The sequence below is a fragment of the Lichenostomus cassidix genome, chromosome 3 (genome assembly GCF_008360975.1).
Source record: "Lichenostomus cassidix isolate B80296 chromosome 3, HeHo_3.0, whole genome shotgun sequence".
NCBI lineage: Eukaryota > Metazoa > Chordata > Aves > Passeriformes > Meliphagidae > Lichenostomus > Lichenostomus cassidix.
The window spans coordinates 111,341,825-111,356,681 of record NC_139483.1 but is presented as its reverse complement, the minus strand read 5'-3'; the positions used below and the strand labels follow the sequence as shown (position 1 = coordinate 111,356,681).

Here is a 14,857-nt window from a genome sequence, read left to right as displayed (position 1 = left end):
GTTCTTTGGGGTTAAAATATTGGGGTGAAAATGTGAAAAAATAGAGAAAAACTGATTTTTTAGGTTCTTTGAGGTTAAAATATTTGGGGGAAAATGGGTTGGTTTTTTGGTTTTGGGGTTTTTGGGGGTGAAAAATGAGTGAAAAACTGATTTTTTAGGTTCCTTGGGGTTAAAATTTTGGGGAAAAATGTGAAAAATGAGAGAAAAAGTGATTTTTTAGGCTCTTTGGGGTTCAGATATTGGGAGAAAAATGTGAAAAAATAGAGAAAAAGTGATTTTTTAGGTTCTTTGGGGTTCAAATATTGGGGGAAAATCATGAAATAAGAGAGAAAAAGTGAATTTTCGGGTTTTTATCTCAGAATGGATTAATCTCTGAGCTAATTCTGCTCTTTTTGGGGTTATTTTTTCAGATTTTTTGGGTATCACAGTCATTCCTGGGGGTTAAAACACAATAAAACCATCAGGAAATGGAAGAAAATATTATATTTTCGGATTTTTTCCCCCAAAATTCGACCAGAAATCCCCCAGTGGGTTTTAAATCCCAATTCCCCCAGCAGGAGGGAGGAAAATTCTCATTTTTCTGATATCTCAGGGGATGAAAAAAAATAAATTTATAAATAAATCTCATTTGTTTCTGAGCTGGCAGAGAAATTCTCACTTTATCAAAGTGGGAAAAGTGTGATTTTGGTCAAGAAATGGAATTATTTTCAATGATTTTCGAGGGTTTGAAAGCTCAGAAACCAAACTGCTCCTGAGTGGAGTAACTGAGAAAAAAAACAGAGAAAATTTAGGATAAAAAATGTTGGGATAGGGAAGGAATGAAGTGTAATAATTGGGATAATAATTGGAAAAATTGGAATAAAAATTGGAATAAAAATTGGAATGATAATTGGAATGATTGGGATAAAAATTGGAATAAGAATTGGAATAAAAATTGGAATAATTGGAATAAGAATTGGAATAAGAATTGGAATAAAAATTGGAATAATTGGAATAAGAATTGGAATAATTGGAATAAGAATTGGAATGATAATTGGAATAATTGGAATAAGAATTGGAATAAGAATTGGAATAATTGGAATAATAATTGGAATAAGAATTGGAATAAAAATTGGAATAATTGGAATAATAATTGGAATAATTGGAAGAGGAATTGGAATAAAAATTGGAATTATGGGAATAATTTTAATAGTAATTGGAAGAATTGGAATAATAATTGGAATAAAAATTGGAATAATAATTGGAAGAATTGGAATAAGAATTGGAATAAAAATTGGAAGAATTGGAATAAAAATTGGAATAATAATTGGAATAATAATTGGAATAGTAATTGGAATAAAAATTGGAATAATTGGAAGAATAATTGGAATAAGAATTGGAATAATAGGAATAAGAATTGAAATAAAAATTGGAATAATAATTAGAATAAAAATTGGAATAATTGGAATAATAATTGGAAGAATAGTTGGAATAAGAATTGGAATAAGAATTGGAAGAATAATTGGAATGATTGGAATTTGGGCTTTCAGAATATTCCTGATTTTGGGGTTTATTCATGGAATATCCCCAATTTTGGGTTGATTTTGGGTTGATTTTGGGTTTATCCACGGAATATCCCCAATTTTGGGTTGATTTTGGGTTGATTTTGGATCTATTTTGAGTTTATTCACAGGATATCTTCAGTTTTGGGGTTGATTTTGGGTGGATTTTGGGTTTATCCACAGAATATTCCCAATTTAGGGTTGATTTTGGGTTTATTTTGGTTTTATTTTGGATTTATTTTGGGGTTTATCCACAGAATATCCCTGATTTTGGGTTGATTTTGGGTTTATCCATGGAATATTCCCTGATTTTGGGTTGATTTTGGATTTATTTTGGATTTATTCATTTATTTTGGATTTATTCATCTCATTTTTTTTTCCTGAGTTTCTGCAGGAGAGCTGGAGAAGGATTTTGGGGATTTTTGGGATTCTTTGGGGATTTTTTGGGAATTTTTTTCCTGAGTTTCTCCAGGAGAGCTGGAGAAGGATTTTTGGGATTTTTGGGATTTTTTGTGGATTTTTTTTGATTTTTGGGAATTTTTGGGAATTTTTGGGATTTTTTCCCTGAGTTTCTCCAAGAGAGCTGGAGAAGGATTTTGGGGATTTTTTTGGATTTTGTGGATTTTTGGGATTTTTTGGGAATTTTTGGGAATTTTCCCCTGAGTTTCTCTGGGAGAGCTTGAGAAGGATTTTTGGGAAATTTTTGGGATTTTTTCCCTGAGTTTCTCCCAGAGAACTGGAGAAGGACTTTTGGGATTTTTTTGGATTTTTTGGGAATTTTTGGGAATTTTTCCTGAGTTTCTCCAAGAGAGCTGGAAAAGGATTTTTGGGATTTTTTGGGAATTTTTGGGAATTTTAGGGATTTTTAGGGAATTTTTGGGGATTTTTGGGATTTTTTCCTGAGTTTCTCCAAGAGAGCTGGAGAAGGACTTTTGGGATTTTTTTGGGAAATTTTTGCGATTTTTTTCCTGAGTTTCTCCAGGAGAGCTGGAGAAGGATTTTGGGGATTTTTTGGGATTTTTTGTGGAGTTTTTGGGATTTTTTGGGATTTTTTTGTGGATTTTTTCCTGAGTTTCTCCAAGAGAGCTGGAGAAAGATTTTTGGGATTTTTTGGGGATTTTTGGGAATTTTTTGGGGATTTTTTGGGAATTTTTGGGATTTTTTTTTTAATTTTTGGGAATTTTTTTGGAATTTTTGGGAATTTTTCCTGAGTTTCCCCTGGAGAGCTGGAGAAGGATTTTTGGGAATTTTTGTGGATTTTTTGTGGATTTTTTGGGATTTTTTGTGAATTTTGGGGATTTTTTCCACCGAATTTTTCCGAATTTTCCCAAATAATTCAAATTCCTGATCTTCCAAGGTTTGGGCAGAAAAAAAGTGAAATAATTATTGAATTCCAGAAGAATTAAATAAATTATTCTAGAGAATTTATTTAGAGCAGGGAGATATCTGACATCCCAAAAAAATCCCAAAAAAACAACATTTTGTGGATTTTCCAAGCAGAAAATAATTCAAATAATAAGAAATATTCTTAAAATTAAAAATAGAATTAATTATAATATAATTAAAACCATAAGAAATATTCTTAAAATTAAAAATAGAATTAATTATAATATAATTAAAACCATAAGAAATATTCTTAAAATTAAAAATAGAATTAATTATAATTCAAATAATAAAAATATTCTTAAAATTAAAAATAGAATTAATTATAATATAATTAAAACCATAAGAAATCTTCTTAAAATTCAAATAGAATTAATTATAATATAATAAAAATTAAAATAATAATAAAATAATAAGCTGTTGAGCTCCAAATGGTTTTTAATGAGATTTTTGTTGTTTTTTCCCCTCTGGGTTTCTGTTTAAAATTGAAATTAAATCAATTTTTCAGGGTTGGCAGCAGCTATAAATCCATCCAGAGCTGGGAAAATAGAAATAAATCCACATTTCTCTGCTAAATCAGATAAATTTTGGGGTTGAAGTGACAAAAATCAGGAGTTTTGGGGGGAAAAGTGGGAAAAAAAGGTAAAAATAGGGGTGAGGATGATGCAAAAATTGGGATTTTTGGGGGGAAAAGGCTAAAAATAGGGATGAGGATGATACAAAAAATTTGAATTTTTTGGGGGAAAAAAGGCCACAAAAAACTGGGAAAAAAAGCTAAAAATGTGGGTGAGGATGATGCAAAAATTTGGATTTTTTTGGGGAAAAAAGGTAAAAATAGGGGTGAGGATGATGCAGAAATTTTGATTTTTTTGGAAGGTTTTTTTGGGGAAAAAAGGCCACAAAAAACTAGGAAAAAAGGTAAAAATAGGGATGAGGATGATGCAGAAATTTGGATTTTTTGGGGGGAAAAAAAAGGTAAAAATAGGGATGAAGATGATGCAAAAATTCGGATTTTTTGGGGAAAAAAAGGTAAAAATGTGGGTGAGGATGATGTAAAAATTGGGATTTTTTTTTGGAAAAAAAGGTAAAAATTGGGGTGAGGATGATGCAGAAATTGGGATTTTTTGGGGAAAAAAGGTAAAAATAGGGATGAGGATGATGCAGAAATTTGGATTTTTTTTGGAAAAAAGCTAAAAATTGGGGTGAAGATGATGCAGAAATTGGGATTTTTTGGGGGAAAAAAAGGTAAAAATAGGGGTGAGGATGATGTAAAAATTGGGATTTTTGGGGGGAAAAAAAAGGTAAAAATAGGGGTGAGGATGATGCAAAAATTGGGATTTTTGGGGAAAAAGTGGGAAAACTGGGAAAAAAGCTAAAAATGTGGGTGAGGATGATGCAGAAATTTGGATTTTTTGGGGGAAAAAAAGGTAAAAATTGGGGTGAGGATGATGCAAAAATTCGGATTTTTGGGGGAAAAAAAGGTAAAAATGGAGTGAGGATGATGCAGAAATTTGGATTTTTTTGGGGGAAAAAAAGGTAAATATAGGGGTGAGGATGATGCAGAAATTTGGAATTTTTGGGGGGAAAAAAGGTAAAAATTGGGGTGAGGATGATGCAGAAATTTGGATTTTTTGGGGGAAAAAAAGGTAAAAATAGGGGTGAGGATGATGCAGAAATTTGGATTTTTTGGGGGGAAAAAAGTGGGAAAAACTGGGAAAAAAAGCTAAAAACGTGGGTGAGGATGATGTAAAAATTGGGATTTTTTGGGGGGAAAAAAGGTAAAAATAGGGGTGAGGATGATGCAGAAATTCGGATTTTTTGGGGGAAAAAAAGGTAAAAATAGGGATGAGGATGATGCAAAAAATTTGGATTTTTTTGGGGAAAAAAGGCCACAAAAAACTGGGAAAAAAGCTAAAAATTGGGGTGAGGATGATGCAAAAATTGGGATTTTTTGGGGGGAAAAAAAGGTAAAAATAGGGATGAGGATGATGCAAAAATTGGGATTTTTTTTGGGGAAAAAAGGTAAAAATTGGGGTGAGGATGACGTAAAAATTGGGATTTTTTGGGGGGAAAAAAGTTAAAAATTGGGGTGAGGATGATGCAGAAATTCTGATTTTTTGGGGAAAAAAGGCCATGAAAAAGTGGGAAAAAAAGGTAAAAATTGGGGTGAGGATGATGAAAAACTTGGGATTTTTTTGGGGAAAAAAAGCTAAAAATTGGGGTGAGGATGATGCAAAAATTGGGATTTTTGGGGTAAAAAAGTTAAAAATAGAGGTGAGGATGATGCAGAAATTGGGATTTTTTGGGGAAAAAAGGCCACGAAAAAGTGGGAAAAAAAGGTAAAAATAGGGGTGAGGATGATGCAAAAAATTTGAATTTTTTTTGGGGAAAAAAAGGTAAAAATAGGGGTGAGGATGATGCAAAAATTGGGATTTTTTGGGGGAAAAAAGGCCATGAAAAAGTGGGAAAAAAAGGTAAAAATTGGGGTGAGGATGATGCAGAAATTGGGATTTTTTGGGGAAAAAAGGTAAAAATAGGGGTGAGGATGATGCAAAAATTGGGATTTTTTTGGGGAAAAAAGGCCACAAAAAACTGGGAAAAAAGCTAAAAATAGGGGTGAGGATGATGCAGAAATTTGGATTTTTTTGGGGGAAAAAAGTGGGAAAAACTGGGAAAAAAAGCTAAAAACGTGGGTGAGGATGATGTAAAAATTGGGATTTTTTGGGGGGAAAAAAGGTAAAAATAGGGGTGAGGATTATGCAGAAATTTGGATTTTTTTGGGGGAAAAAAGGTAAAAATAGGGGTGAGGATGATGCAAAAAATTTGAATTTTTTGGGGAAAAAAGGCCACGAAAAACTAGGAGAAAAGGTAAAAATAGGGGTGAGGATGATGAAAAACTTGGGATTTTTTTGGGGAAAAAAAGGTAAAAATGTGGGTGAGGATGATGCAGAAATTTGGATTTTTTTGGGGGAAAAAAGGTAAATATAGGGGTGAGGATGATGCAGAAATTTGGAATTTTTGGGGGGAAAAAAGGTAAAAAATGGAGTGAGGATGATGCAGAAATTAGGATTTTTTTGGGGAAAAAAAGGTAAAAATAGGGATGAGGATGATGCAAAAAATTGGGATTTTTTGGGGAAAAAAGGCCACAAAAAAGTGGGAGAAAAGCTAAAAATTGGGGTGAGGATGATGCAAAAATTATTTGATTTCTTTTACTTATTTCTCTTATTTCTTTATTATTCAATAATTTGGATTTCTCCAAGAAATGACTCTGATGGAATCATTTTTTTCTCTATTTCCACTCTGATTTTCCTATTAAAAGAACAATTTCCCCCCTGATTTTCCTCTCAAATAACCCAATTTTTTCCTCCTCTTTATCCTGATTTATCTCCTGATTTTTTTCCCCTTTTTTTCATCTCCAGTTTCTCCTTTAATTCTTGCAAATCACCTCCTGAGAAATGAGATTTTTGTCGTTTGTTTGTTTGTTAATTAATCAGAATTTAAATTGTTTTCCTGATGAGATAAACAATTGTCAGATCAGTGAAGTGAAAACTTGGAAATGTTTCCTTTGTTTTTTTAATTAATGAGCCTTCTGAAAAAAATTATTTATTTGTTTTCTGTTTTAAAATTGATTTTATTTCATTGATTTTATTAAATTATTTTTGGTTTATTTATTTTTATTTCTTTTATTTATTTGTTTTCTTTTTTAATTGATTTTATTTCATTGATTTTATTAATTTATTTTTATTAATTTATTTTTATTAATTTTATTTCTTTGTTTTCTTTTAAAATTGGTTTTATTTCATTGGTTTTATTAATTTATTTTTATTTAATTTATTTATTTTCTTTTTTAATTGATTTTATTTCATTGGTTTTATTAATTTATTTTTATTTAATTTATTTATTTTCTTTTTTAATTGATTTTATTTCATTGATTTAATTAATTTATTTTTATTTTATTTATTTTTATTTATTTTTTTATTTATTTTCTTTTAAATTGATATTATTTCATTGATTTTATTAATTTATTTTTATTTATTTTATTTATTTGTTTTCTTTAAAATTGATTTTATTTCATTGATTTTATTAATTTATTTTTATTTAATTTATTTGTTTTCTTTTTTAATTGATTTTATTTCATTGATTTTGTTAATTTTTTTTTATTTTATTTATTTATTTTCTTTTTTAATTGATTTTATTTCATTGATGTTGCTAATTTATTTTTATTTATTTTATTTATTTATTTTCTTTTTAAAATTGATTCTATTTCATTGATTTTGTTAATTTATTTTTATTTATTTTATTTCTTGTTTTCTTTTTAAATTGATTTTATTTCATTTATTTTATTAATTTTTTAATTATTTATTTTATTTTTTATTTTATTTTTATTTCTATTTTTATTTCTTTTAATTATGTATTTTAACTATTGAAATTTATATTTATTTCTATGTTTATATAAAATATTCATTTATATTATTCATATTATTTATTGATATTACATATTTATATATTTACATTATTATTTTATTTGATTTTATTTTTATTTATCTCCTCATTTTTTTTAATTTTTTTTATATTTTTTCCATTTTATTTTATTTTATTTTATTTTACTTTATTTTACTTTATTTTATTTCATTTTATCTTATTTTATTTTACTTTATTTATCTCCCTTATATTTTTCCTATTTTATTTTATGTTATTTTATTTTATTTTATTTTATTTTATTTTATTTATTTCCCTTTTCCTCCCCTCTAGGTCATTCTCATCATTAACAAGATTATTTTATTTATTTTATTTTATATTATGTTATTTTATTTTATTTTATTTTATTTTATTTTATTTTATGTTATTTTATTTTATGTTATTTTGTGTTTTTTATTTTATTTTATTTTATTTTATTTATTTTATTTTATTTATTATGTTATTTTATTTTATTTTATTTTATTTTATTTATTTCCCTTTTCCTCCCTCTAGGTCACTCTCATCATTAACAAGATTATTTTATTTTATTTATTTTATTTATTTTATTTTATTTTATATGTTATTTTGTGTTATTTTATTTTATTTTATTTTATTTTATTTTATTTATTTCCCTTTTCCTCCCCTCTAGGTCACTCTCCTCATTAACAAGATTTTTATCCCAACCATCCAGGAGATGGAAAAATCCATAAAAATTCCCTTTGGGATTCATCAATTCCCAAAAAAACCAGCAGAGGGAAAAATCCACGAAAGCAAAATTCATCTTTGTCATTTTTTACTCCTTTTTTTCTCCTTTTTTTTCTCTTTTTTTTTTCTTTCTCCTTCTTTGCCCTTTTGGTTTTTAACAAAGAAAAATGAGTTTTGGGTGGAAAAATAAAAAAATCCCATTAATGATGAGAGTGACCTAGAGGGGAGGAAAAGGGAAAAATAGATGGGAGAGAAATAAAAAATAAAATAATAAAATAAAATAAAATAAAATAAAATAAAATAAAATAAAATAAAATAAAATAATAAAATAAAAAATAAAATTAAAAAATCCCATTAATGATGAGAATGACCTAGAGGGGAGGAAAAGGGAAAAATAGATGGGAGAGAAATAAAAAATAAAATAAAATAAAATAAAATAAAATAAAATATAAAATAAAATAAAATAAAATAAAATAAAATAAAATAAGATAGGAAAAATTAGAAGGGAGATAATAAAATAAAATAAAATAAAATAAAATAAAATAAAATAAAATAAAATAAAATAATAAAATAAAATAAAATAAAATAAAAAATAAAATTAAAAAATCCCATTAATGATGAGAGTGACCTAGAGGGGAGGAAAAGGGAAAAATAGATGGGAGAGAAATAAAAAATAAAATCAAATCAAATAGGAAAAATTAGAAGGGAGATAATAAAATAAAATAAAATAAAATGTAAAATAAAATATGAAATAAAATAAAAAAATCCCATTAATGATGAGAGTGACCTAGAGGGGAGGAAAAGGGAAAAATAGATGGGAGAGAAATAAAAAATAAAATAAAATAAAATAAAATAAAATAAAATAAAATAAAATAGGAAAAATTAGGGGAGATCAAAATAAATATAAAATAAAATATAAAATAAAATAAAATAAAATAAAAAAATCCCATTAATGATGAGAATGACCTAGAGGGGAGGAAAAGGAAAACATAGAAGGAGAGAAATAAAAAATAAAATAATAAAATAAAATAAAATAAAATAAAATAAAATAAAATAAAATAACATAGGAAAAATTAGAAGGGAGATCAAAATAAAATAAAATAAAATAAAATAATAAAATAAAAAATAAAATTAAAAAATCCCATTAATGATGAGAATGACCTAGAGGGGAGGAAAAGGGAAATAAAGTCAAATAAAATAAAATAAAATAAAATAAAATAAAATAAAATAAAATAATCCCATTAATGATGAGAATGACCTAGAGGGGAGGAAAGGGGAAAAAATAGAAGGGAGAGAAATAAAGTAAAATGAAATAAAATGAAATGAAATGAAATAAAATAAAATAAAATAAATAAAATAAAATAAAATAAAATGAAACAAAGTAAAATAAAATAATAAAATTAAATAAAACGAAATAAAATAAAAATAAAATAAAATAAAATGACAAAGAAAAGTGACTTTAGGATGGAAAAACCACAAGTGGGTTGGGATCATCCTGAGTTAACTCCAACAACCTCCAAACCCAAACCTGATAACCAAAACCCCCAAATTTGACCAAAAATGTGATTTTTCCCAACACCTCCAAACCCAAAACTCACAACCAAAACCCCCAAATTCACCCAAAAATCTGATTTTTCCCAACACCTCGAAACCCAAACCTGATAACCAAAACCCCAAAATTTAGCCAAAAATCTGATTTTTTTCACAGATTCTCAGAGCTCAGCCACACCAACTGCCATGGAATCACCTCCAAACTCAAACCTGACAACCAAAACCCCCAAATTCACCCCAAACTCTGATTTTTTCCCCAGATTCTCGGAGCGCAGCCACACCAAGTGCTTTGGGATCACAACCAAAACCTGTAAATTCACCCCAAACTCTGATTTTTTTCCCCAGATATTCGGAGCGCAGCCGCACCAAGTGCGTTAGGATCACCTCCAAACCCAAACCTGATAACCAAAACTCAAACCTGACAACCAGAACCCCCAAATTCACCCCAAACTCTGATTTTTTGCAGATTCTCGGAGCGCAGCCGCACCAAGTGCCTTGGGATCACCTCCAAACTCAAACCTGATAACCAAAACTTGTAAATTTACCCAAAACTCTGATTTTTTCCCCAGATTCTCGGAGCTCAGCCGCACCAAATGGTTTGGGATCACCATGAGTTAACTCCAACATCTCAAAACTCAAATCTTTTAAATAAAACTCAGAAATTTGACCAAAAATGTGATTTTTCCCCAGATATTCGGAGCGCAGCCGCACCAAGTGCGTTGGGAGCACCATGAGTTAACTGCAACACCTCCAAACTCAAACCTGATAACCAAAACTTGTAAATTTGACCAAAAATGTGATTTTTCCCCAGATTCTCGGAGCGCAGCCTCACCAAGTGTGTCGGGATCATGACCAAAACTTGTAAATTTGCCCAAAAATATGATTTTTTCTCAGATTCTTGGAGCTCAGCCACACCAAGTGCATTGGCATCACCTCCAGACCCAAACCTGATAACCAAAACCCCCAAATTTGACCAAAAATCTGATTTTCCCCCAGATATTCGGAGCGCAGCCACACCAAGTGTGTTGGGATCACCATGAATTAACTCCAACATCTCAAAACCTAAAGCTCATAACCAAAACTTTGAAATTTGACCAAAAATGTGATTTTTTCCCCAGATTCTCAGAGCACAGCCGCACCAAGTGCGTTGGGATCACAACCAAAACCCCCAAATTTACCCAAAAATGTGAATTTTTCCCCAACATCCCCAAACCCAAACCTGATAACCAAAACCCCCAAATGTACCCAAAAATGTGATTTTTTTGCAGCTACTCAGAGCGCAGCCACACCAAGTGCATTGGGATCACCTCAAAACCCAAACCTGATAACCAAAACCTCCAAATTCACCCCAAACTCTGATTTTTCCCCAGATTCTCAGAGCGCAGCCGCACCAAGTGCGTTGGGATCACAACCAAAACCCCCAAATTTCACCAAAAATGTGATTTTTTTGCAGCTACTCAGAGCTCAGCCATACCAAGTGCATTGGGATCACCTCCAGACCCAAACCTCATAACCAAAACCCCCAAATTTACCCCAAACTCCGATTTTTTTCCCAGATATTCGGAGCGCAGCCGCACCAAGTGCGTGGGGCTCACCATCGAGACCAGACCCGACTACTGCCTGAAGCAGCACCTGAGCTCCATGCTGAGCTACGGCTGCACGCGCCTCGAGATCGGCGTGCAGAGTGTCTACGAGGACGTGGCCAGGGACACCAACCGGTACGGGCTTCAAATCGGGGGGTTTTGGGGGATTTTGTAGGATTTTGGGGGATTTTGTGGAGTTTTGGGGGAATTTGGGGGATTTTTGTGGGATTTTTGGGGGATTCTTGGGATTTTGGGGAATTCTGAGTGATTCTGGATGATGAGCGTCGACAAGGACGTGGCCAGGGACACCAACCGGTACAGGATTCGGGGAATTTTGGGGGGATTTTGTGGAATTTTGGGGAATTTTGGGGAATTTGGGGGATTTTGTGGGATTCTGGGGGATTTGGGGGGATTCCGGATGATTCCATGGGTCATCTGGACGTGGCCAGGGACACCAACCGGTATGGGGTTTGGGGGGTTTTGCGGAGTTTTGGGGGATTTTGTAGGATTTTGGGGGATTTTGTGGAGCTTTGTGGGATTTTGTGGGATTTTGAGGAATTTTGTGGGATTCCGGATGATTCTGGATGATGAGCGTCTACGAGGACGTGGCCAGGGACACCAACCGGTACGGGATTCGGGGGATTTTGTGGGATTTTGTGGAGTTTTGGGGGAATTTTGGGGGATTCTGTGGGATTTTGGGGAATTTGGGGGATTTTTGGGGGATTTTTGGGGGATTTTTGGGAGATTTTGGGGAATTCCAGGTGATTCCGGGTGATGAGCGTCTACGAGGACGTGGCCAGGGACACCAACCGGTACGGACTTCAAATCGGGGGGTTTCGGGGGATTTTGGGGGATTTTGTAGGATTTTGGGGGATTTTTGTGGGATTTTGGGGAATTTTGTGGAAATCCGGGTGATTCCGGATGATGAGCGTCGACGAGGACGTGGCCAGGGACACCAACCGGTATGGGATTCTGGGAATTCTGGGGGAATTCTAGAGGATTTTTTTGGGATTTTGTGAGATTTTGGGGGATTTTGTGGGATTCTGGGGGATTCTTGGGGATTTTGTGGAATTCCGGGTGATTCCGGATTATTCTGGATGATGAGTGTCTACGAGGACATGGCCAGGGACACCAACTGGTGAGGGATTCGGGGAATTTTGGGGGATTTTGGGGGATTTTGGGGGATTTTGGGAGATTCTGTGGAATTTTGGGGGATTCTGGGGGATTCTTGGAGATTCTGGGTGATTCTGGATGATTCTGGATGATGAGCGTCTACGAGGACGTGGCCAGGGACACCAACCGGTACGGGATTCAAATCGGGGGGTTTCGGGGGATTTTGTGGAGTTTTGGGGGATTCTGGGGGATTCTGTGGGATTTGGGATGATTCCGGATGATTCTGGATGATGAGTGTCTGCGAGGACATGGCCAGGGACACCAACCGGTACGGGATTCAAATCCAGGGGATTTTGGGGGATTTTGGGGGATTTTGTGGAGTTTTGGGGGAATTTTGTGGGATTTTGTGGGATTTTTTGGGATTTTGTGGAATTCCGGGTGATTCCGGATGATTCTGGATGATGAGTGTCTGCGAGGACATGGCCAGGGACACCAACCGGTACGGGATTCAAATCCTGGGAATTCTGGGGGATTTCATGGGATTTCATGGGATTTCGTGGGATTCCGGATGATTCTGCATGAAATTCATTCCCAACCCCAACTCCCCATATGATAATCCCAATTTTCCCGTTTTTTGCCCCATTTCCCTTCCCCAGGGGTCACACGGTGAAGGCGGTGTGCGAGTCGTTCCAACCCTTTTTGCCCTCTTCCCAATGTCTCTTTTCCATGAAATTCCCAATTTTTAACATTTTCTCAAACCGATTTCATTGCATTTTCCCATGAAATTCCCAATTTTTAACATTTTACAAACCATTCCCATTCCGTTTTCCCATGAAATTCCCCATTTTTAACCCTTTAACAACCACTTTCCATTCCATTTCACCTCCAGCCATTCCCAACCCCAACTCCCCATAGGATAATCCCAATTTTCCCAGTTTTTCCAATTTTCCAAATCCTGATTTTCCTGATTTTCCAACCCTTGTTTCCTCTCCTCCCAGTGACTCTTTTCCCATGAAATTCCCAATTTTTAACCCTTTAACAACCACTTTCCCTTCCATTTCCCCTCCAGCCATTCCCAAACCCAACTCCACGTAGGATAATCCCAATTTTCCCATTTTTCCAGCTTTCCCAACCCTTTTTCTTCTCTTCCCATTGACTTTTTCCCATGAAATTCCCAATTTTTAACATTTCCTCAAACCATTTTCAGTATCTCTTTCTCTATGAAATTCCCAATTTTTAACATTTTCTCAAACCGATTTCCCCTCCAGCCATTCCCAACCCCACCGAACTCTCCCAATTAATCCCGATTTTCCCGATTTTCCCGTTTTTTGCCCCATTTTCCCTTTCTCAGGGGTCACACGGTGAAGGCGGTGTGCGAGTCGTTCCAACCCTTTTTTCCCTCTTCCCAACGTCTCATTTTCCATGAAATTTCCAATTTTTAACATTTCCTCAAACCATTTTCAGTCTCTTTCTCCATGAAATTCCCAATATTTAACATTTTCTCAATCCATTCCCATTCCATTTTCCCATGAAATTCCCAATTTTTAACCCTTTAACAACCACTTTCCATTCCATTTCCCCTCCAGCCATTCCCAACCCAACTCCCCATGCAATAATCCAAATTTTCCCATTTTTCCCGATTTTCCAATCCAAATGTTCCCATTTTTCTGTCATTTCCAACTCCTTTTTTCCTCCCTTCCCAGTTACTCTTTTTCCATGAAATTCCCAATTTTTAACCCTTTAATGACCACTTTCCATTCCATTTCACCTCCAGCCATTCCCAACCCCAACTCCCCATAGGATAATCCAAATTTTCCCATTTTTCCTGATTTCCCAACCCTTTTTCTTCTCTTCCCACTGACTTTTTTCCATGAAATTCCCAATTTTTAACATTTCCTCAAACCATTTTCAGTATCTCTTTCCCCATGAAATTCCCAATTTTTAACATTTCCTCAAACAGATTTCCCCTCCAGCCATTCCCAACCCCTCAGAACTCTCCCGATTAATCCCGATTTTCCCGTTTTTTCCCCCATTTTCCCTCCCAGGGGTCACACGGTGAAGGCGGTGTGCGAGTCGTTCCGCCTGGCCAAGGACTCGGGGTTCAAGGTCGTCGCCCACATGATGCCAGACCTGCCCAACGTGGGGCTGGAGAGAGACCTCGAGCAGTTCTACGTGAGTAATTCAAATAAAAATAATCAATTATTCCATAAGGAAAGGATTCCCGTGAAATTCCCGCGAAAAAACGGGAATTTTGGCTTTTTTCCGGTTTTTCCGCGTGGAATTTTGTGTGAATATTCTGTAAAAATTGAGAAAAAAACCCACAAAAATTCTACTTTCTTCCATAAAAATTGAAAAAAAACCACAAAAATTCCACTTTTTTCCAGAAAAATTATAAGAAACCCCAAAATTCCACTTTTTTCCAACCTTTTCCGCATGGAATTTTATGCTAATGTTTTGTAAAAATTCCATTAAAAAACCCCAAAATTCCACTTTTTTCCAGCTTTTCCACGTGAAATTTCCCAT

At 33.3% G+C, this 14,857-nt stretch overlaps 1 protein-coding gene across 1 annotated transcript in view; it reads left to right on the top strand.

Annotated features, from left to right (window-relative positions):
- Positions 1-11,000: 11,000 nt before the first annotated feature.
- Positions 11,001-14,857, top strand: part of LOC146440499 (elongator complex protein 3-like) — a gene marked incomplete at its 5' end in the record, with an annotated part of 35,086 nt that continues 31,229 nt past the window's right edge. The window contains 2 exons of the mRNA XM_085057192.1: positions 11,001-11,356; positions 14,380-14,506. Coding sequence (XP_084913318.1) covers positions 11,001-11,356; positions 14,380-14,506 — 483 coding nt within the window. The remainder of the gene's footprint in view (positions 11,357-14,379; positions 14,507-14,857) is intronic.